We start from the raw sequence: 24,542 nt of genomic DNA on the forward strand, positions 1-24,542 counted from the left end.
CAGGGGGGAGGAGGCGCGCAGCCCACCTCTGGCTGCCCCTCTCTCTCCACTAAGGCCCATATGGCCCATTACTTCTCCCGGGGGGGGGGGGGTTCGGTAACCCTTCGGCTCTCCGGTTTTCTATCACCTGAAACACTTCCGGTGTCCAAATATAGCCGTCCAATATATCAATCTTTATGTCTCGACCATTTCGAGACTCCTCGTCATGTCCGTGATCACATCCGGGACTCCGAACTAACTTCGGTACATCAAAACTCATAAACTCATAATATAACTGTCATCGAAACCTTAAGCGTGCGAACCCTACGGGTTCGAGAACAATGTAGACATGACCGAGACACGTCTCCGGTCAGTAACCAATAGCGGAACCTGGATGCTCATATTGGCTCCTACATATTCTACGAAGATCTTTATCGGTCAGACCGCAAAACAACATACGTTGTTCCCTTTGTCATCGGTATGTTACTTACCCGAGATTCGATCGTCGGTATCTCAATACCTAGTTCAATCTCGTTACCGGCAAGTCTCTTTACTCGTTTCGTAATACATCATCTCGCAACTAACTCATTAGTTGCAATGCTTGCCAGGCTTATGTGATGTGCATTACCGAGAGGGCCCAGAGATACCTCTCCGACAATCGGAGTGACAAATCCTAATCTCGAAATACGCCAACCCAACATGTACCTTTGGAGACACCTGTAGAGCACCTTTATAATCACCCATTTACGTTGTGACGTTTGGTAGCACACAAAGTGTTCCTCCGGCAAACGGGAGTTGCATAATCTCATAGTCATAGGAACATGTACAAGTCATGAAGAAAGCAATAGCAACATACTAAACGATCGGGTGCTAAGCTAATGGAATGGGTCATGTCAATCAGATCATTCACCTAATGATGTGATCTCGTTAATCAAATAACAATTCCTTGTTCATGGTTAGGAAACATAACCATCTTTGATTAACGAGCTAGTCAAGTAGAGGCATACTAGTGACACTCTGTTTGTCTATGTATTCACACATGTATTATGTTTCCGGTTAATACAATTCTAGCATGAATAATAAACATTTATCATGATATAAGGAAATAAATAATAACTTTATTATTGCCTCTAGGGCATATTTCCTTCACACACTCGGGATACAAGTTTTGCGACAAAACTAAAACATCGGCCTAATCAATCAACGATAAAATAAAAATAACATGGCAGTCATGACTAAGTGTTCTCCTCAGATATCCTTGCGTCCACCGGTGGTGCGTCTTCCGGTGGTGCGCCTCCTCTTGGTGCGTCCTTCAGTGGAGCTCTCCTCGTAGTCCTCATCATTGCTCACTAAGGGTCCATCGTCATCATTCGGATAGAGGTCTTCTCCCGAGTCCATCTTCTCTTCCATCGCGACAATTTAAGTCTTCAGGTTCTGGATCCTCTCCAGAAAGTCCTTGACTTCTTCTTCATGCTCGTCATGGTCCTTGCGTGATTTATCCTCCAATTCCAGTTCACGGAAGATCAGCTTCCTGAACATCTTCAAGCTTCTGCGCGTCTAAACCTCTAGAGTCCTGACGTGAGTCTCCAGGTCTCGGAAATATGAGAGAATGGAGTCATCATCCACGGTGCGCACGATCTCTCCATTTGCAGTTCTGTGGAAAATCATGGCATGGTCTGATTCATCGAGCTCGACCCTATACTCCTCCCGGAGGTGTCCAAGTGCATGATGAATAGCCATGTCCCTCTCAAGGATCCGAGTAGGGCGGTAAACCGGAAGTCAATGGGCTCTGAGAAGCTTCCGGAAGTCTTCCTTAGAATGTGCACCACAATCCTATAGCGAGTGTCCACCGGAAGTTCATTGGTAGGAGTCCCGATGATGGAGGGAAGAGCAATCTTAAACTTCCTGATGGTCTGAACCAACTGCTTGCCGAAAGGCATCGTCTCATCCGGCTGACAAAACTCCGGGAGTACGACTGGGATGTACTCGATGGCTCAAGTCAGAAATGAATAGGGGAGAAATACCAGAAAATAAAAACATAAAATAAAATAATTTCTTACTATGGCTTTTCGATCCTAGGGGTTGCGTCCTACGGTCAGCGTGTGCTCTGATACCGTTTTGGCAATGAATTTTATTTTACACGCTGACCGTAGGACGGAACCCCTAGGATCGGAAATCCATATGAAGAAAATATTTTATTTTATGTTTTTATTTTTCCATATTTCTCCACTGTTCATTTATGCTTACCTCCGATTTCAACCTTCTAGATGGCCGCTGAATACATCCTAGTCCTCCTGCCGGAGTTTTGCCAACCGGATGAGGATGCCTTTCGGCAAGCAGCTGGTTCAGATCATTAGGAAGTTGAAGATTGCTCTGCCACTCATCACCGGAATTCCTACCAATGCACTTCCGGCGGACACTCGCTATAGGATTGTGGTGCACATTCCAGGGAGAACTTTCGGAAGCTTCCCATTACTTCCAGTTTACTGCCCCTACTTGGATCCTTGTGAGGGATATGACTATTCATCATGCACTTGGACACCTCCGGGAGGAGTACATGGTCGAGCTTGATGGATCATACCTCGCCATGATCTCCCACAGAACTGCAACTGGAGAGATCGTGTGCATCGTGGATGACGACTCCATTATCTCATATGTCCAAGACCCGGAGACTCACATCAGTACTCTGGAGGTTCAGACGCGCAGAAACTCGAAGATTTTCAGGAAACTTATCTTCTGTGAACTGGAATTAGAGGATAAAGCATGCGAGGACCATGACGAGCATGAACAAGAAGTCCAGGACTTTTTGGAGAGGATCCAGAACCTGAAGACTTATATTGACGCGATGGAAGAGAAGATGGACCTAGGAGAAGACCTCTATTCGAATGGTGACGATGGACCCTTAGTGAGCAATGATGAGGACTATGAAGAGAGCTCCACTGAAGGATGCACCAAGAGGAGACACACCACTGGAGGATGCACCACCGGAAGACGCACCGTTGGAGGACGCAATGATATATGAGGAGAACACTTAGTCATGATCGTCATGTTATTTTTATTTTATCGTTGATCGATTAGGTCGATGTTTTAGTTTTATTGCAAGACTTGTATCTCGAGTTTGAACTATGATTGAGTTGAATAAATGAATGATTGGTGTGATAATGATTGTTGCATGCATACGGGTAGTGTCATTTTCTCTTTAGACCCTTGTTCTATTATAAGTTCTCATCCGCTCCAAAACATCAGATGCCTCCGAGACGTGACCCCGGATTCACTTCCCACCGGAGCTCACCCAGTTGATCCAGTAGCAGAATGCCTTGATGGAGATGCTCATCCATAACCAAGGCAACAACAACAACAATCCACCGCCACCACCCCCTGTCGACAACTGACCTGTTTCTTAAGGCTGAATCTGCTGGTGTTCTCTAGCAGCACCGAGCCGATTGTTGCTGATGATTGGCTTCACAAGATCGGAAGGCAACTACTAACTGCTGGATGCATGGATGCAGAGAAGGTGCGCTTTGCCACACATCGTCTTGATGGACCCGCGGCCTCTTGGTGGGAGAACTACACCACCACCTATCCCATTGCCACAATTACATGGGATCAGTTTTAGCAGGGGCCTTCCGCACCTCTCATGTCTTAGTTGGTGCCATGAGTTTGAAGAAGCGCGAGTTCCACAACTTATGCTAGGGGAATCATACTGTGGGGCAGTACGTGGACGAGTTCAGTCAGTTAGCTCGCTATGCCCCAGATGATGTGGCCACAGATGCCGCAAAGCAGGAGAAATTTCTGGAAGCACTCAATGATGAGCTGGGAATGTAGCTAATGGTGGCTACCTTCAACAACTACCAGGAGATGGTAAACAAGGCCATCATCCTTGAAGGCAAGCAACAACAGATTGATAACCGCAAGCGGAAGTATGACCAGCGAAAGTACATCTATGGAGCCCAGTAGAAGCCCTACTACACCCCATACTCGGGAGGACACAACCACCACACCCATGGATGACATACTCATGGAGGACATAACCATGGAGGGAATAGGAATAATCGTCAGAACAACAACAACTTCAAGTCTGGCAATGGAGGCAATGGCAACCAACACCGTCCTTCTCCGGCTCAGAAGGATCTGAGTCATACCACTTGTTTCAAGTGCAAGAAGACATGACATTATTCCACCGATTGTCTGGAGGCCAAGCAGGGAAATGGAAACGACAACGGAACGAAAAATCATCAACCAAGAAGCCCAATCCTCTTCCCCGTGCTCAGGTGAACCACATTGATGTGGAGGAGGTTTACGACCAGCCGGAGACTATGGCGGAGGGTAGACGCGGTCGAGTAGATCTTTGTAGAGGGTGGTGAGGATAAAAAAGATGTCAAAATGATGCGCCTGAGCGAGGGGTTTTGAAAGGTCGGAGCGATAGGAGCTCGGGTGTGCTAACCGGCGAGGATTCCAATGATGAATGGCGGCATAGAGAGATTAGAACGGAGCGGGCGAGCGAGGTGGTGGTTTTTTCGAGGTAGGGTTTAGGGGGTTCGGTCGAGGGGTATTTATAGGGTATGGATTTGGAGGAGGGTGCAAGCCCGGGGCATTATCCTGAGAGATTCGCATGCGGCGGCAGGCATGAGCGGGATCCTGGCGTGGCTGTTTCGAAGCAAGGGGACGAGGGCGGGGCCCTCCTGTCACCAGGTGCGGGGAGCGGGGCGCGGGTCATGTGACCTGCCTGTAGCGGCTTCAGGTGGGGGGGGGGGCAGTTGGCGGCTGGTCCAGCTCGGCTGTTGGGCCGGTTGGCCTGGCGCGCTAGGTGTTTTTTTGACATAAAAGAGAAATAAAGAAATAAACAAAAATAAAATTACTTTTATATAGACTATATATATATATATATATATATCAAAATGAGCAGAAAAATAAATCCTAAATGATGCACTATTTTTCAGAGGCAAAATCCAAACTTTATAAAAACATTTTTTGAAAATTCCAAGTAAAACCAAATTTGAATTCAAATACTTTTGGCATTATTTTCTTCTGAATTTTTTGAGGTGTCATGTTACCTCCTCTCATACTTTTGTCAGTGATTTTTGAAATGAATTTCAAATGCCAGTTCGAAGTGAATTCAAATTCAACAGAAAGTATTCAAATGCCTCTAAAATTTTCAAATTTCACACGGTTCAAAGGAAATGCAATAGATTCCTAGCTATAATTGTAAAACATTCGAAATTGAAAATTTGGGATGTTACACGCCGCCAGCCTCGCCTCCCTCGCCTCGTCCGGCATCACCTCTGCCCCCTCTCGCAAAGGCAAGCCCCGCACCTCCCGCAAGACTTCTGCGGCGCCCAAGAAGAAGCAGCTAACGCCCGAGGAGCGGGTCGCGGAGTTGGCAAAGAGGAAGGGCCGGAGGCACGCGGGTGACGCAAGGAATGAAGCAACGGACGCCGTCGCTCTCACCGCCGCCGCGCAGCAGGAGGAAACGAACGCCCGCGTCGCGGCGGCAACGAGGGAGGCCCTGATCTACCTAGGGTTAAACTCTGTCCAGCACAGTCTTGTCAGCGCCGCCGTGGCCGCATCCAGCACCGGCTCGTTCGTGTTTCCTCGGATGGTGCTGCCAGAGTCGCCGGCGCGTCAGCGACGCACCTGATTCCTGGCTTCCACGTCTACTCGCAAGCCTCCCGACTCTTCGAGGAATGCTCGCTAGAAGTGAGCATGGTGGCGCCTTCCACGCCCGCGCTCGTGCCCATTGACCTCAACGCCACACCGGTGTCTGGTGCCTCGTCATCCGGAGGGGCAAGGAAACGCGCGCGGAGATGCCAGCCGACGTGCTACCCGGCGCCCGCAACCTATTCGACAGAATGTCGGCGGCCGGCGACGAGGAAACGGCCAACCGTTTTATGAAGAACATCATCTTCGAGGGTGGTGCAGCGGCCGCTAACTCCGCTAGCAGTGTCGCTGCGGCTGGCTACGATCCCGATGAGACCCAAAGCCAAGACAGCCAGGGGTTGTTCACGCTGGCGACCTACGATCAAGATTCCATGCACGACGCCTTCATGGAAGATCAGGTTGGCCTAGACGGCTTCCCGCTCGACCATGAGTTCCCGGAGGACTACGACCACAAGAAGGAGGATGAAATGGACATCGATGGCGAGCCTTTGTTCAAGGACGATCTCGCCAACCAAGCCGCCGGGGCGAAGCCGAAGCGGAAGAGCAAGCGGATGAAGGCATACACGTCGTTCAAGGACAAGCTCCTTTGTGAGTGTTGGAGGGACATTGGGAAAGACCCCAAGGTCAGCGCCGAACAAAAGGCATCGACCTTTTGGATTCGTGTCCATCGTGAGTTCCATGAACGCAAGAAGTTTGTGTTGTGCCAAATGCATAGCACACACGGGTGTCCATTTTGAAGCGATGGAGGGTGATATAACAAGAGTGCAACAAGTTTTATGCCACCTTGAGAGCATCAAGGAACACCCCGTGAGCGGCATCAGAATGCAAGACATGGTATGCATGTGCCCCTCTTTGTTTCCATTCATGTTATGCTTGCATGTCCATTTGCATATCCATTTGCCCATATGCTTGCATTCTATTCATTTGTAGGCATTCAAGCTTTGGAGGCATTCAAGGTCCAACACGAAGGCAAGTCCTTCAACCTCTCCCATTGTTGGATGGTCATCAACAGGGAGGAGAAGTTCAAGGCGCAATATTCCGCCATCATTGCTCGTCGGGGGAAGAAAGCCATGGATGAGGTTGGGGAGGGCGAGAAGCCACGGTCGCGAGGGAAGACCAACTCTAAGAAGGAGGACAAGCGGGATGCGACATCTATCGCCTTGCTCGCAACCGTGGAGGGCATGATGACCAAGAAGTACTCAAGGGAGGAGAAGGCCGACAAGACAAGGAAGAGCAAATGAACGCCTTCATGGAGATCTAAAGGAGGAGGCTTGAGATGGAGGCGGAGAAGCAAGCGAGGATGCTTGAGATGGAGGCAGAGAAGCAAGCTAAGATGCTAGAGATCGAGGCCGCCAATGCCAAGACCAAGGAAAAAAAAGTGGCTCTCGCTAGCATGATAACGGGGTGGAGATAATGAAGGTGGACCTCAACATAGTGTCGTTGAGGAAGAGGCCGTGGTTCGAGAAGATGTAGGCTGACATGCTCAAGTTCGACGATGAGTGATCTATGGCGGTGACCACCATCCCTCCCTTTTTTGCATGTCGGGCAAGTGTGCTGGCATGACGACGACCGAGATGGCGTGGTCAAATTCCCCGCCCCTTTTTGTGTGCTGGCATATGTGTGCCAGCCGCTGGCAAGTGCGCTGGCATGATCTGTGTGGTGTTTTTTGGAGTTGGCATTGTATGTCGGCCGCTGGCATGGTGCCGGCATGAACTTTGGGGGACGGCATGGCCGCTGGCATGATCTATGGCCGTGGGCCTTTACAAATTTGTGCGTGGACATGAAATGGGTCGCGGGCGCTGGGCGCACTGCCGACCCAAATCATAAACAGGACGGACGCTAAGCGGGCGGCCGACCCAAATGGACAACAAGAGGGTAAAAGCGCCATCCGTTTTGGTCGGTACGTTGGAGTTGCTCTAATACAATACCAATGTAACCTTTTGGCAACACTATACAAGAAAACACTTTCATAGAGAAGTGTATTGTACGGTGCATCATAACATGGCAATATTTATTATATGAAGAAAACACTCTCATGGATCTCCTTGTTTACACATGAATAAAAAAATCCGATGGGAAATACAACACAACGTCTATTGGTTTGATCGATGTTCTGTAGTTTCTACTGGAGAACACGGTACCACATCCAAATATATTTTGTACAATGTCATAAAATTAAGCTTGCTTTTTAAAATACAAGTAAGTTTAGCAACCAATTTTCAAAATTGAAAATACATCTAGATGAACGTAAATCAACTTATTTGGCCTTATGATTTTGAATAAAAAAAATACTATAGATTGACCCTCTACGGAACACCCTCAACCAATGGGCCTAAAATAGACCCTCAATAGAAGTTTTACCATTGACATGTGAAAGAAAAACTAGTGGGCCTGGAATTGGGCCTATTGAGATTTGATATTGTCATCTGATGATGATGGGCCTGGAAAAAAATGGACTTTCCTTTCTTCTCTCAAGTCCCACCCATTTCAAAACCTAGGGTTTTCCCCTTCGTGACCCCCTTTATAACCCCCAAACATTGCAAAGTCCATCGAGCCTCCACCGCCGCCGCAACCAACCATGTTGGCCATCATCTAAATCTCCTCTCTCATCTTAATCTCTTCTCTCGTCTTCGCTGTTGAGTCGAATGCCCCTTGGAGTGGTATGATATTCAGATCTATCAAGATTTAAAGTGATTCACGACGCCTGGTAAGCCCTATGGTATATCCGATCTATGCTAGCGCAGTTAGATCTTTAGCCCATTGTTATGATTATGCCTCACCCTATTATTCTATAAATCCAGTATGCATCATGCTTTTGTTCTTCCCAACACAAGACGGTTGTATCCATGTTCATAGTTTCTAGATGTTTTAGTTGTGCATAGATCCATGTGGGATATAACTAGCGGTTTTCTTGATAAGATTGACGTATTCGTCTTCTCACTTTGAGTGTGTGTGTGGGGGGGGGGTATAAATTCTTGTGAAACACACAATAATGTTGTTGTTGTTGTCATCCTCGCATTGGAAATTTGGCCATGTTGGAAGAATGATCTAATGCCCTATATATATGGAAGAAAGAACTCCACTAGGCCACTAGGAAAAATAATTTTTATATTCATGATATTAAATTTATTTTTATTAAAATATTGCAAATTAGTATAATGCTACCTTTTCTCTCATGATGACCATTGGGTTGCTAGTTACGCCATACCTTTCTTGTCTTAAGACAAGGATGGTAATATACACAATATGTGCATGTTTCTTGGTTTACTAAATTTTGATAATGGAATCATCGAATTTGTAAATCTCATCAAGACAAAATAAAGTTTGTTTGGCAAATCCTCTAGAAGGATAAACATGGGGAGCACATGAAGGTCTATTAGTGGATAGATCGGATAAGGTATCAAAATCGGATTTCTTGGTTAGATGAATATATAGAAATGTGCAAGTGCGCCTTGCCAAAATATTATGCATGCGACCACCCTATATATATTCCTAGCATTCATTTATGATGTGTACTTGTATGACCAATATTTGTAGATAAATATGGGATAAATAGTGTTCTATTTTATTCCCTGAAGAGCTTATATGGAAATAATATTTATGTTGGTTGTTAGATCTGCAACAAAAGGACTCTACATGAGTATTCTTGAAAATAACTAACACAATTTGGAATAATCATTGAATAATCAGAACAAAAATACAAAATTGAAAGCGTTTCATTTGTAGATTTAGCCCTCGAGTGGAACTTGTGTCGTATTATATTCCATTATTACCATTGCAAAAGTATTGTGCTAATGTATCATATATCTCCTATTGTATTGCAGAGAGAAGTACCTACCATAAGTAAAGGTCCAATCATGGTACGTCATAAAAAACAGTATAACACTATGGGCGTGGTAGATAATATGCAAAATGTCAAGGTAAAAGAAGAGGAAGATGAAAATATTAATATGAAAGGGAAAAGGAAGCAAAATAAAGCTGAAGGTGGTAAGAAAGCAGAGGAGAAGCAAAATTCCTCGAAGCGGAAGATGGATAAGAACAAGGAGGAGAAAGAGAAGAGAATGAGAGTTGTTGATAAAAATGATGATGAGAAGGAGAGGGAGGATCGAAGCAAAAGAAAGGAAAATGAGAAGAAGGTGAAGTCACATATAGAAAGAAAGGAGGATAATGATAATAAGAAAGAAGAACAAGGGCAGCGAGAAATTGAGAAAGAGAAAGTAGAGGAAGAAAAGGAGATAAATAAGCAGAAGGGAAGGAAGGAGGAAGAGGATTCGAAGGAAAAGGATAAGGACCAGAATGACAAAACAAATTGCCCTCACTTCTTCAGGACACTCATATCCTATTCATTTATGGAACACATGGTAGGCTTTCTTGATTCATAACAACAAAGAAAGGGCTAACTCATTTTAGATGTTCCATTTTTACCTACCATATTTTTGCATGATTGTTGTGAAGGTTATCTTTTTCCATTGCGGTTCACTTTTAGGAATGGTGCTCTCTAATTTGATAGAGTTAAAATTGTACATACATAATCTATTTCACCCAATATATTATTTGTTCAATTTTTGATTGATATGTTTGAAACATGGACTATACAATGCTTTCTGTCATTGAGAAGGATAAAAGAGATAACATATCCAAAATATAAACTAATGAAAGTTGGTATTTTTTGTATTTACAAAAAATGTAGATTGTAAATAAAAGTGACATATGTAATATTTTCGCAAAATATAATGCCAATTGAGCAGTGACTGATAGCTGGGATTGCACTATAGGAAGGCAAGGTTAAATTCCATATATGCATGTTTGGGTTGTGCTCGACGTGTTCAACCATTATTGATTAATTTGTATGACGGCATATGTTGCAGACCATTCCAGTAGGATTTCACAAATACTTGGAAGATTGTACAGGGATGGTTTCCCTGAGAGGTCCAAGCGGGAATAAATGGCATGTAGAGCTGGCTAAAATCTCCGGGGAGCTACTCTTTGCGCGTGGATGGAAGGAGTTCCTCTCTGACAATCGCATCGGTTATGGTTACCTGCTGGTATTCCGTTACGATGGGCAGTCACAGTTCTCAGTGACTATTTTCTTGCCATCGTCCTGTGAGGATCCCTATGCGTATCTCGCCCAGCCGCAGTGCAAGGACATCGACTGGCACCAGTGCACCAATGTAGATGGTGTTGCCCCTCAAGAAGAAGACACTCACAGTGGCACCAGTGCAGATGGTGCACCACAAAATGAAGCTTCAGAAGAAGAAGATGCTTCAGAAGATGAAGATGCGGAGGAAGTTGAAGACGCATTATCAGAAACTCCGGGGAATGAGGAAGACAGTGAATGTCGCATGTGCAATGATGATGCATTGGAACCAGTGCAACAACAACAGGAGGATCTACGCAAGACCGACGATGGTTTTTTGATCGGGAAGAGGGCTAGGTTTAGGAAGGTTGATGATATCATGGCAGAAGTGGACCGATCCAAGAAGTCCAAGCCTGCGGAGAGGAAGAACTCGGAAGGTCCATCTAGTGATCCAACTTCTGGGGGAGGAGCATCAAGCGATAGTTTGGCAGGTAATTAAGGAGAACCCTCTTATCGATCGACCGATTTCAAAATAATTAGTACGTGTAGTACTTTTTACGTGTATGTTGTTATGAGATGGCTTGATTTTGTAAAATGATTCTGATAGTCTTGTTATCGAGCTAACCTTTGTCTACGTGAATATCGAACTGTAAGAAGAATCGGAGCATCGTCCACCCAAGAAGTCCAAGGCTGGGGAGATAAGGTCTCCATTTGGTGATTCACCTTCTAAGGCGGAAACATCAAGTGACAATTTTGCAGGTAATTCGGAATAACCATTAGATGTATCGATTTCAAATTAACTATATATTGTGATGGCTAAATGTTGTCACATGATTCATAGGCTCTTGTTATCTAGCTAACCTGTGTGCACATCCATTGTAAGCAGAGTTGGACAGTCATCCATCCAAGGAGTCCAAGGCCGAGGGGAAAAGCTCTGCTCCTCCTTTAATTGTTTATACTGGGTCTTCTTCTTCAGCATCTAAAAGCGTTCCCCTCAAAAAAGCTTCGAAAGAAACAATATCAAATGACAATTTGGCAGGTAAGGAATCAATTTCAAAATGAGTAGAACTTGTTTACACACACACATACATACATATACATACATACATACATACATACATACATACTGTATATATATATGTATGTATATGTATGTATATATATATGGCTTAGATGTTGTGTCATCGAGCTATTTATATTCTCTGCTAGAAACATATCACTGGTCTTATACTGTAAAATGGTTCCTATCCATATGTTCTTATCATTGAGCTAATGAACCTTACCCACATATAGTTCATACAGGTGTATTCGCACCAGAATCAGTGTGCACGGACTTAACCATGTGGCACAATTCTTTTGGTAAAAGGCTTAGTAAGCAGAATCAATTCCCAATGTTCAACAAGAGTAATGGTGAAAACCAACCTGGCAGAGGTAAATCTCTTTGTTTCTTCCTTCCTTCCTTCCTTCCTGTAAGCGCACCCTTTTATTATACTGCTAGTACTAAGTAGAACAAACTTGAAGTGAACTAGCCTGATAGTTTGCATCTTTTTATACCAGTTCTCATCAATGTTATGAGAAGGCTGGGATTAATGTCGCAGAGGCGTCCAGTAACTCAAAGGGAGAAGGAATATGCCATGGAGAGGGCGCATAGGTTCAAATCCGAGAGGCCTTTTGCCATCAAGGCAATGAAGCACAACGATGTCTATGCCTCGTACTTCATGGTAATTGATCAATTCAATTTCTTCTCTCGATAGTTGACACATATATTAAAAATCTGCATCGCTCATTGACTGATCGTGATCGACGACAGATCATCCCGGACAAGTTCGTGAAAACATTCCTCCCCAAAGAGAGCAGGAAGATGACGCTATGGGACCCACAGGCGAAGCCGTGGAAGGTGTGGTACGAGTACACCGGCGGTGAGCGTCCCCGCGCGGCGTTCAGCGCTGGGTGGGGGGCCCTCGCCATGGAGAACAACCTGGAGAAATGGGACGTGTGCGTGTTTGAGCTCCTGGACCAGGAATACAACATCAAGCTGCACGTTCACAAGGTCGTGCTGATGATCACCCCCTGCATCCTCGCCCCAAAACCTCGCATAGACGAGTGATAATTCGTTCATAGGCGTTTTGATCTAGTGTCGTTAATGAACCTTTCCATCCTATTGTTGTTAAAACATAACATTAAGAATTATGTGTTTGTTGTTGTGGCTAATTACTGGATTAAGGAAAAGGTAAGCATGTAGACTTTCCTTTCTTCTCCATGTCTCAATCCCCTTCATAACCTAGGGTTTCCCGTTGTCGAATTCCCTTTATATATAACCCAGAAATCTTGCAAAATCCCTCGAGCCGCTGCTGCCACAACCAACCATTTGACTTGGATGGATCTCTTATGTTGTCCTCTTGTTTGAATCGAAGCCCCCTTGGTGAGGTCGTCTGAACTTTGAAGATCCATCCAGATCTCAATTGGTTCACTACGCTTGGTAAGCCTACGCTCTGTGTATCAGATCTATGCTAGCGTAATTGAATCTTTAGCCCATTTGCACTATTATGGTTCTCAATCGGCTTAGGATTCTATACACAATCCATGGTGCATCTTGCTTTTGTACTACTTCCCACCACAATAAATGGTGTATCCATATTCCTAGTTTTTCGCAAACGTTTTAGTTCAGCATAGATCAACTTGTGAGATGTAACTAGAGGTTTCTGCAAGTTGACAAGATTGACTTATCCTTCTTCTCATTTTGCGCGCCTCTTAGACGCATGTTATATTCCTAATGTTGTATTCATTTTTACTAAAATATTGGCGATTATTGTAATGCTACCTTTTCTGCAATGATAGTCCATCGGTTGCTAGCCAGTTATTAGGCCATACATGTGTTGTCTCAAGACAAGGTGCAGATTTGAATCATCCATTAATATATCAAAGCCGCATATGCAAGTTTCATGGTTTACTGAATTTGCACAACAGAATGATCGAATTCGTAAATCTCTTCAAGAAAAAACAATGTATTTTTTGCGAATGCTTTAAAAGGATAAAAAAGGGGAGCACATGCTAGTGGATACATCAGATTGGGTGTCAAAACCTTATTTCCTAGCTAGAGGGATGTATACAGATATGCAATGCAAGTAGCTAGCTAGGCTGCAACACAAAATATGAATGTAGCCACTCTATTTATATATCCCTTTCTACAAAAAATGGGTGGCCCCACTCCCTCATGTGAAAAAGGTGTGACCATTTTCACGCCTAAAAGACGTCACATGGGCAACGCGTGACCTATTTAGGAAAAGAACCAGCCAGCTGGTCAGTCCAGTGTGTGACTAAAGTGCACTACCAGATAAATTCTATGACCGCACTAGTGCCATTTACTCTTTTTTCTTCTATCAAGAGCTTGTATGGAAATTATATTTATGTTGTTTATTAGTTTTGTAATGACGGAGTCTGTAGGAGTGTTCTTTAAAATAAGTCATGTAGTTAGGAATGACCATTGCAAACAAACTTGCAAAGTGTGTCATATGTAGACTCAGCTCTTGAGTAAAACTTGAGTAGTAGTTTATACCATTGTTACCTTTGCAGAAGTATTATACTACCATATGCATATATCTCCTATTGTATTGCAGAGAGAGAAGTTCATTACATAAGTAAGGTCCAATCATGGTAGGTCATAAAAAATAATATGGCACTTTGGGAAAGGTAGATAATAAGCAAAATGTGAAGGTAAAAGAAGCGGAAGATGAAAATATGAATATGAAAGAGAAAAAGAAGTAAAATAAAAAATAAGGTGATAAGAAAAAGAGGAGAATCATAAGACCTCTAAGAAGATGGATACGGACAAGGATAAGAAAGAGAAGAAAATGAGAGCTAATGAGAATAAAAATATTAAGAAGGAGGAGGGGGGCGGAGGGAAAGGGAGGAAAATGAGAAGAAGGTGACGACACATAAAAAAAAAGAGGAGGCGAATGAGAATGAGAAAGAAGAGAAGGAGCGGTGAGAAAACAAGAAAGATATTGAGGAGGAACAAAAGGAGATAGATGAGCAGAAGGGAAGGAAGGAGAATGATAAAGGGAAGGAAAGAGATGAGAAGGACCAGAATGACAATATTTTCTGCCCTCAATTTTAAAGGACGATCATAGACGATTTATCCATGGAACAAGTGGTTGGTTTTCTTGATTCATGAAAACAATTAAAGTGACGAACTCATGTTTGGTGTACCATTTTTATCTACCATATTTACATGATTGTTGTCAAGATTCTCTTTGCCATTGCGGTCCACTTTAGGAATGGTGCTTACTAATTTGACAAAGTTAAGATCGTACATAGTCTTTTTCATCACAATTTTTGTTCGAGTAGTTATTGATATGTTTCAAAGATGGACTACACTATGTTTCCGGATTTTAAAAACGAGTAAAAGAGAGAATAACATATCCACACACATATGAGTATGTTATATCCTAATATAATCTGCTTCATGAAAGTTGATATTATTCGTATTTACTGTTTTGTAGATTGTAAAGAAAAGACACACATGTAATATTTCCCTTAAAATATAATGCATGTTTTGATAGGGGATTTGCACCCAACCCCGACATTAGTTTAGATTGATTATTTACACCACTAGCTATCACCCAACTCTTTAAATCATTCTTCAAGACTACTATCGAACATGTCACTAATAAAGGGCTAGAATTGATCATCTTTGATGGGTGCTGGGCCCATCATCAATCTGTTGTGCTCGCATATGATCCTGGGATCAGAATAGTTATTCGCATCACGATGGGGCTTGTAAGGAGGCGCGGAGATGTTATCTGAAAGGGCAGCCAACTTCCCGTAAAAGAAAAAAAGCGCCGCGCCTCCCTGGCTCCGGCGCGCCTCCGCCGCCGCCTCCCTGGCTCCGGTGCGCCTCTCGGCTCCGCCGCGCCTCTCGCCGCCGCCTCCCTCGACCCCGACGTGCGTCCGCCGCTGCCCACCCTAGCCCCGACGCGCCTCCGCGGCCGCTCCCCGGTCCCGGCGTGACTTGACCTCCAGGCCGGGCCGCCGCGAGCCTCCACCTCCCGGCTTCCCGGCGCCGCCCCGCCGGCCTCCTCCCACAGCCCCGCCGGCTTCCCCATGCGAGCCAACCAGGCCAGCCGGCCACCCCCGCAAGCACCCGCCCCGTATGTTTTCTTGGTTCAGACTAGGAGCAGCGACAAAGACGTCGACCCGAGGCGGAACCCCTGCTTCCGCTTGGTTCCATCCATGGCAGCACACCACCTCTCCCCCATCGTCCACCTGCGATGTTCATGTCCACAGGTGACCTTCTTTCCAAACGCTTACTGACCTTCCTCCTCCTGTTGCTTCCACCTCTCCTCTTAGATGATTGAACTCTGTCGCATGGAGCAGTAGAACTGCTGGCGTCTCCTGCGCCAATTCCATATTTGTGTGCCTGGGCTTCTAGAGGTGCCACCGTGAGAAACCGACTCATCCAATTTTGCAGGGTACTAATGAAGTTCAGAATGAATGTGGATTAAGGTTCAGGATGTGCAGTATTTTTTTAGTATATTCAGAGTGTTTCTTTCCCGTTTTTCATTTCTTAGTTTCTTCATAATTTATTAGATAATTTCCAAGACCAACATTCCATCATCTGAAGCTTATACTCTCATGTGCGTACTAAAATAAACACATTTGCTCAGTATACTCTGCATCCGTGTGAAATTATATGAAAAGGAAGGAACGGTTTGGCTGTAGTACCGGTTCAAGTTGAGTTCTCCCTGCAGATGCTTCAATTTGTATTTCCAAGTATTTAGTTCTCTATATATTTTGTATGATGATGCATCTCCCTGGATCAGTGCCAGACTTTACAAACACGGATGCTTTGAAAAATAACAAATATGATGTTTTGATACACCACGGTGTCTGTTTCTTAGACCGTCGTCTCAATTTCTCTGGCAGTACACCCCTCCCTCTGCAGCCTCTACTGCTACTTCTTCACCTTCGCTATATAGCTAGCTTAGAGCATCCACAATGTATCATTTTGCTGCCTCTATACCTGCCTCTAAGCCCTTAGAGGCTGTCGCTATACACTGCTGGACCAAGCCTCTTGGGAAAATTCTCTAGCATCGCCTCTAACACAAGAGGCTGCCTCTAAGCCATTTCTTTGCACTAAAATAATTCCCTGGCCCTACTTACAATCCCTGTAGCACATATATTTGTTCAGATTTGGCCTGAGATGGTTGAAGAGAGTAAATATTTTATGTTACATATGGGCTCCACCTTAGAGGCTGCATGCCGTAGCTATACATTGCGTTTCTTTTAACTATACTTAGAGGCAGGGGTGGAGGGCCCACCTTAGAGGCAGTGTGGCCTCTACACACTACTGATGCCCCCTGGTGCTTTGTTTCCTTCGCCCGCAGCTTCCATTTCAGTCGTTGAACCTGCAGATGGAGCATGACATGCAGCAGTGTCACCCCAACAGGCATGCGACGTCGACGACGACAGGGTGTGGCGTGCGTCTGTCCGGCATGCTGGGCATGGTGCCGAGGGGGGCGCAGTTCAAATTGGCTGGGGTTTAAAGTTCAAGTAGTGCTATTGTGTGGTGGCAAAGGACCATTGCAGGCTGTTTTGTTACTGAAAAAATGCGTGACACATGAAGGCTTATAGGCTTCGCTGATGAAAGAGATGCTAGCATGCAGAGATGCAGTCTGAGTTGGCAGCTGAAGTGGTTTCTCACATGGGCTGATCGAAACAGATAGCAACAAGTTAATGCTTCTTGTATGTATACGGATGTAAACATGAGTTCTCACTTCTGAAGTTAATACATTTAATTTGAGAAAATGTTGTACATCCTTGAAAAAAATTAGAGAAGTTTAAGAGAGCAAGACCAACGCATCCATCAACCCAAAAAAAAGCTATTTTTATACTTGGCAGAAAATGGTTAGGTCCAGTAGTAGTACATTCTCTCATTAGTCTAATGTAACTTGTAAATGAAAATTAATGTCATAGTGGTTCAACATGTCTTATATGAGCCGTTCAGACAAAAAAGCAAAATAATTCGTGTACATAGTACTTCAGTTTTTGTTATGGGATAGTTCACTGTGCAAAAAATATGGAAAATTAGCCGAGAGGAACACTAGTAATTAAAAACATAGGATATAAAAAGATATTGTATTTTCTCATTTCTAATAATAAGCAAGAAGTTTCAAAATAATAGAACAAAGCAGTTTGATGCGTATAAAACTTTTAGATATTTCCTGTTTGTAAGAAATAAAACCTGAAAGTTCAAACAAGAGAGAGAGAGAGGGAGAGGTTTAATATTTATTATAAAATGGAATTTTCCCATTTGAAAGACAAAACCAAGAAGTTCAAATTAAATTAACAGAAAGGTCCGATGCTTATAAAAGAATAAAAAAATATTTTGTTTTTGGCTTTTTTAAAATTGCTCATAGACGGCGTACAATCTGGAAAAAATGTCTATATGAACAAGTCGCCTCTGTCGTCGCCCACCCCGGCCCCGACGCACCTCCATCCGCTGCCCCTGGTCCCCACGTGACTCTCGCCGCCGACCCCCGATCCTCGATGCCACCAGCTATGGCTCTCGCCCGGACTGTGGAACCAACGAGCACCTCGGGGGTCGCTCGTGGCGTCGGGGGCAGAACCTCGCTCGCACACCTAAGAGAGCCATGCTATAACCCCCTCCCGCCTCGCTCAGGATGATCGAATCACATCACATAGAGGATTAGACCCGTTGGCGTGGCTGGCGTCTGTTCCTCACTGTCAACGCTTATACTCATCCATTCTCTGCATCCACGCAAAGCTTTGCTTCATTTTTCGTAGATGCAGCAAGCACTGCTCTCCCTCTCATAGATGGAACAAAATCCAAATATGTTGACGGGAAGACCATAACAAGATCAAACAAAAAATAGAGCAGTTCAAAAATAACATGCCACTTTGCTACGGATATTTGACCATTTGTAAATAAAAAAACAAGAAGTTCAAATTTAAGAAATAGAGCAGTTTAAAATTCATTAAAAATCACCATTTCTAAAAAAAATAGATTTTTCCCATTACTAAAGCGAAACAAAGAGAAGTCCAAATTAATAACTGTTGAAAGTTCACGTATTACATGGTGTGCATTTCGTATGAGAAAAAAAGAATAAAAATGCAAAGTTAAAATTTGTTGCTAGAAGTTCAGGTGCTCAATGCGGGAAAGTTCAAATATTCTTGTGAAAGAGGTTCACCATGTATTTACATGTTCAAAAACACAAAAATATGCTGTTTTGGTGTTCAAGCACGGGGAAGTCGCGTGTTTTCAACAGCTTTTCATTGGTATATCATTTGCTCAATTCCGGTGAGTGGTTTGGGAGTTATGGGCAAAAAAACACGTCAAAAACAGAGTGGAGTTCAAACAAACATGTCCCAAAAGTTCAACCTCTTCACACAGGCATTTTCGGAGACTCTGTTTTCACGATGAAGGCATAACGCATGATCTTAGAAGTTCAGATTAATAATTGCCAGAAGTTCACGTACTATACGGCGTGCATTTTGTATTAAAAATGAATTAAAAGACAAGGTCCAATTTTGTTGTTGTTAGAAGTTCAACTCCTCGGTCGGAGAAAGTTAAAAAAATTATTGTGAGAGGTTTGTACCAAATGAATATCATTTGTGTAACACTGACGAATGGATAAGAAAATTACAAACAAAAATGTGTCACAGAAGTTCAACATGAAAACAACAGGAAGTTCACCTACTACACAGAATGAATTTCAGATAAAAACTTTTCAAATCGTCGCGAGTATGAAAAAATGATCAACACGGTAAAGTTGCGGGTTTACAACAGCTTTTCATCGGTATATCACTTGCTCAATTCCGGTGAGTGGATGAAGAGCTACGAGCAAAAAAAGCACGTGAAAAAATAGAGTGAAATTCAAGTAGACATGCTCAGAAGTTTAAGTTCTTCACACGGTGCATTTTCGAAGAATCTGTTTCGCGATAAAGGCAGAACGAATGATCTCGCCGTTTTCAAAATTACTTGAAAATGGCTAGGAATCAGAGAAAGTCATCAATATGAAAAAGTTTCGCATTTTCTGTAGCTTTTCAATGGTATATTATTTGCCCTATTCCGATAAAGTTTGTAGAAATTATAGCAAAATTACATTTTAGCCATTTTTAAAATTGACTTAAAACCATAAAGAATTGGGAGAAACCATATATATACCAAAAAGTTCCGCATTTGTTCAAGATTTCCAATACCATACCATTTTTTGCATTCGGACGTAAATTTAAAAAATTAGCTCGAAAATATGAACTCGATGGAACTTGTACCATTTTCTAAATTACTCTTAAACCGTTCAAAATTAGAAAAACTTTCAACATGAAAAAGTAGCGCATTTTCATAAGTTTTCCAACGCCATATCATTTGCCTTAATTAGATTGGCCGTTTTGAAATGACATCGAAAATATGAACTCGGCTATTCGGTTCGCGAAATTTTACGATTTTTCAAATTACTCTTTAAACATAGGGAATTAGAGAATATTGTCAACATATGGAAGAAGTTGTTTTGCAGCATCTTTCCAACGCCATATTATTTGCCTCATTCTGATATACGATTTAGAAATGCGATCGAAAATACGATTCACATTTTTTTTATGAAGAAGAAAGGTTTTCAAAAATACTCTTAAACGGCTTACATTTTGTCAAAAATATAATTTGGGTTATGATACTCATGTCCATATCTTTCCAACGGTGTACCGCAAGCCCCATTTGGACAATGTTATGGGAAGTTCAACCTAGCATTGGGGAGAAGTTCAGGTCGACCAACTCAGGCAGTAAAATTACAACAGACGCATGTTCATCACGTCCCGACAGCAAAATCCGCCAATGAGCGAGATTCCTATTTAAAATGGGCATTTAGTTGCTAAAAACCATTTTCAGATTACATTTACATCACATAGAACATGACTAACCAGAATAATTCGCGCGGGGAGACACGGTTGCCAAGATAGCCCGAAGGTCAGGTTCCTACAGAGGGAAGTTCAGGCATGTAACTCAGGAAGTTCATGTTGTGATCAGAATAGTGTTTGACTATATATTTTGATCACCCTGGGTGAGAAATAGTTAATCTTCACCCCCTCTCTATTTTAATGTCAATGCACCATATTTTTACGTCTCGTAAATTTTGCCTTATTTCATACATAAAAAGAGAATGTAAGAAAAATATATACTCACCGTAAAAAATATTTTATATTACGTAAAATTACGAACATAAAAACATAGTGTAAAACATATATAAAATGCGATATTTCTGCTCTTATAATCTATTTTCTTTGTTTTCTTATACCAAATTTTACGTAGTGAATCAATATGAATGTAGGTATTTGTATTTCAAACGTAATTTATTTATGAAGCGATCGTAAAATTACCTGGGTGAAGAATAACTTATTCTGCATCCTCGGTGATGAATAGTACTAATATATATATATATATATATATATATAATATATATATATAATATATATATATATTGACTTCCACAAATACTTGGAAGAGTATACCGGAGTATTTTCCCTGAGAGGTCCAAGCGGGAATAAATGGCAAGTAGAGCTGGATAAAATGTCCCGGGAGCTAAGCTTTGTGCGTGGATGGAAGGATTTTCTCTCGGACCATCGCATCGTGTACGGCTGCCTACAGGTATTCCGTTATGATGGGCAGTCATGATACGTTTCCAACATATCTTGAATTTTTTGTTGTTCCGTGCTATTAAAGTATCAATCTTAGATGCTTAATATACATTTACTAGCAACTTTATATCATTTTTGGGATTAACATGTTAACCTAGTGCCCAGTGCCAGTTGTTGTCTTTCGCTTATTTTTTACTTTGTAGAATATCAATACCAAACGAAGTCCAATTGCCACGAAACTTTTTAGATTTTTTTTTCTGGTGATAAGAAACCCTGGAAGCTTCTGGAGTACATGAGAGGAGGCCTGTGGGTCCCACTAGATACCAGGGTGCGCCAGGGGCCTCTGGTGCACCCTTATGGGTAGTTGGGCCCACACACACCCCCTTGACCTACCTCCGACTCTATAAATACTCTAAAATCCCAAAAACCCTAGGGGAGTCGACAGAATACTTTTTCCACCACCGCAAGTTCCAGAACCACAAGATTCAATCAAGAGGCCTTTTTCTGCCATTCTGCCGGAGGGAGCAACGATCACAGAGGGGTTCTTCATCATTCTTGCTGCCCCTTCGATGATGCGTGAGTAGTTTATCACAGACCTATGGGTCCATAGTTATTAGCTAGATGGCTTCTTCTTCTCTTTTTGATCTTTAATACAATGTTCTCCAATTCTCCTCGATGTTCTTGGATATCTATTTGATGTAACTCTTTTTTTGCGGTGTGTTTGTTGGGATCCGATGAATTGTGAGTTTATGATCAGATCTATCCATGATATTATTTGATTCTTCTTTGAATTCTTTTATGCATGATTGTTATAGCTTCGTATTTCTTGTTCGATTTATTGGTTTGGTTTGTCCAACTAGATTGATTTATCTTGCCATGGGAAGAGGTGCTTTTGATGGGTTCGATCTTGCGGTGCTCAATCTCAGTGACAGAAGGAGACATGCCACACATGTATCGTTGTTATTAAGGGTAACAATATGGGGTTTATTCATACATGAGTTTATCTTGTCTACATCATGTCATCTTGCCTAATGCATTACTTCGTTTTTCCATGAACTTAATACACTAGATGCATGTTGGATAACAGTCGATGTGTGGAGTAATAATAGTAGATGCAGAATCATCTCGGTCTACTAATCTTCGGCGTGATGCTTATATACATGATCATTGCCTTGGATATCGTCATAATCATTTGTTTTTCTGCCAATTGCCCAATATTAATTTGTTTACCCACCGTATGCTATTTTCTCGAGAGAAGCCTCTAGTGAAAACTATGCCCCCCGGGTCTATTTCCTATCATATATTGAAACCAAAAATACCTTGTTGCAATTTTCTTTTATTTATTTTCTTTTGTGTTTTAGTTATATCTATTTATCAAATATCATAGAATTTATGGATTTTTATTTCTGCGCCCCTGGTTCGTTAGTTGTACTCATTCATCCCCACGCTCTTAACTTTTGCTCACTTTTCCCCACTCCACTCCCTTGCCCGAAACCCTCAGAACAGGTTACAACGGACGTTGCCGTCAGGTCAATGCCTTTGACCGTTAACTCTGACGAGTGGGGATGAGTGGGGCCGCGTCCACCTTTGACCGTTTACCCTTATAGTGGTTTTGTATGTTGACCGTATAGTGGTATTCATATACATGGGCGCATGCAACTGACCGCGGTCGTGGGGTAGCACGTGTCCATGGGACATGTCCGAAATGTCCCATCATATAAAGAGGGGGAACCACCTCCCGGTATATCGCCCCTACCATTTCCCCCAGGGTTTTCCCCCAAATCCCCTCCCTACCGCATCATCTTCCTCTTCCCCATCAGTCTCTCTCTCCTCCGCTGCCTCCACCGCACCGTCTCGCTCTCCCCCACCGCATCCTCTTCCTCACCTTCATCGCCTCCATCTGTCCGATGGCGGAAGCTCGTGGCGACGCCGGCGCAGTGGCCGGAGATGTAGTGGAGCTGCAGGGCACGGTGACAGCGGATGAAGTGAAGGATGTTGACGGCATCCACGGCGGTGCAGGGAAACTCGCAACCGCTGCGGATGTGGAGAAGGAGGTGGCGGGCTCCGCCTTAGCACTGCCAGAGCAGAAGTTGACGGCGTCGAGCGGCGCAGTCCATCCCAATACCCCCGATGCGCAGACTGGTGAGGAGCAGGAGGTATTTGCACTTGCTTGTTAGTTGCAATATTTAGAATATTAGCTTGTAGAGTTAGTTGCATTGGTTAGATTGTGATTTATATAGTAGTACAGATGGTTAGAGTAGTTGGTTTGACGGATGGGCCGGGGTTTTCTGTATAGGGGGATGGGGGTTTTTTGTACTAGGGTTTGTTGGATTACATTCGTTGCAAAAATGCTAGATAGATCTGTATGAGAGATAGGGATCGCTGTGCTTCAATGCTACACAGATGTATGCTTATTACATTTTGTTTTTAGTGCTACACAGATTGGGGTTTTTAATGCTGCAGACATGTATGCTTATTAGATTGGGTCCCTATTAAATTTGTTTTTGAATGCTACGCAGATTGGGGTTTTGAATGTCATATGCCCAAATGGGATCCATTAATTAAGAAGTTATTTGATTTATTAGTATATAAATTTGTCCACAATATGTAGTTATATTAGCTCTGTTTTTCAATGTGTGTGCATGACAATGGAAAATGCAAATAGGATCATAGTATATTAGCCCTATGATCAATGTGTCACGTGTGCATATCTAAATTTCCCCCAATTTTCAATTGGCTTCTGTATTTACTAGTGATGGATGTAATTTTATATTCAGGAGGATGATGGTTGGCGGAAAAAGAGGAAGTTGACCCTTACTGGGTTCGACTCGTACGATCCAAAGTATAGTGACGATGAAGAATATGAGGTAAGCCTACTTGAAATTTAGATTGTTCATTTAGCTCATTTGACATGGTGTATATGAATCTATAATGTATTAATGTAATTCATTCATGTGTGCAGTATGATTCTGGAGAAGATGTGTACAAGGGCAACATTGTGTCCTTCACAGCGAAGGAGGTGGAGAAAATCAAGGCCAAGGGAGTTGCTTCCTTCTACAACCGCAAGATCGAGAAGTGGCACTGCCCCTAATGCACCACCAAGCCAAAGCCAAAGGATGGCCGCTTCAATCACCTTGTGTCTTATGCAGAGGATGTAGCGATTCGCGGGGAGGACTAC

At 43.1% G+C, this 24,542-nt stretch overlaps 1 protein-coding gene across 2 annotated transcripts in view; it reads left to right on the forward strand.

Moving 5' to 3' along the window:
- The window catches only part of LOC123107829 (B3 domain-containing protein Os11g0197600-like), a 28,182-nt gene extending 15,299 nt beyond the window's left edge, over positions 1–12,883 (forward strand). The window contains exons 1-8 of one of the 2 annotated variants that reach the window (XM_044529737.1): positions 8,204–8,344; positions 9,462–9,998; positions 10,506–11,205; positions 11,372–11,473; positions 11,601–11,753; positions 12,008–12,145; positions 12,272–12,435; positions 12,525–12,883. In XM_044529737.1, coding sequence (XP_044385672.1) covers positions 9,495–9,998; positions 10,506–11,205; positions 11,372–11,473; positions 11,601–11,753; positions 12,008–12,145; positions 12,272–12,435; positions 12,525–12,821 — 2,058 coding nt within the window. In that variant the 5' untranslated portion in view covers positions 8,204–8,344; positions 9,462–9,494 and the 3' untranslated portion in view covers positions 12,822–12,883. Of the gene's footprint in view, positions 1–8,203; positions 8,345–9,461; positions 9,999–10,505; positions 11,206–11,371; positions 11,474–11,600; positions 11,754–12,007; positions 12,146–12,271; positions 12,436–12,524 lie in introns of those variants that run through there. The other variant, XM_044529735.1, reaches the window with a different exon arrangement.
- Positions 12,884–24,542: the final 11,659 nt, after the last annotated feature.

Source organism: Triticum aestivum, chromosome 5A (assembly GCF_018294505.1).
Source record: "Triticum aestivum cultivar Chinese Spring chromosome 5A, IWGSC CS RefSeq v2.1, whole genome shotgun sequence".
Classification (NCBI taxonomy): Eukaryota; Viridiplantae; Streptophyta; class Magnoliopsida; order Poales; family Poaceae; genus Triticum; species Triticum aestivum.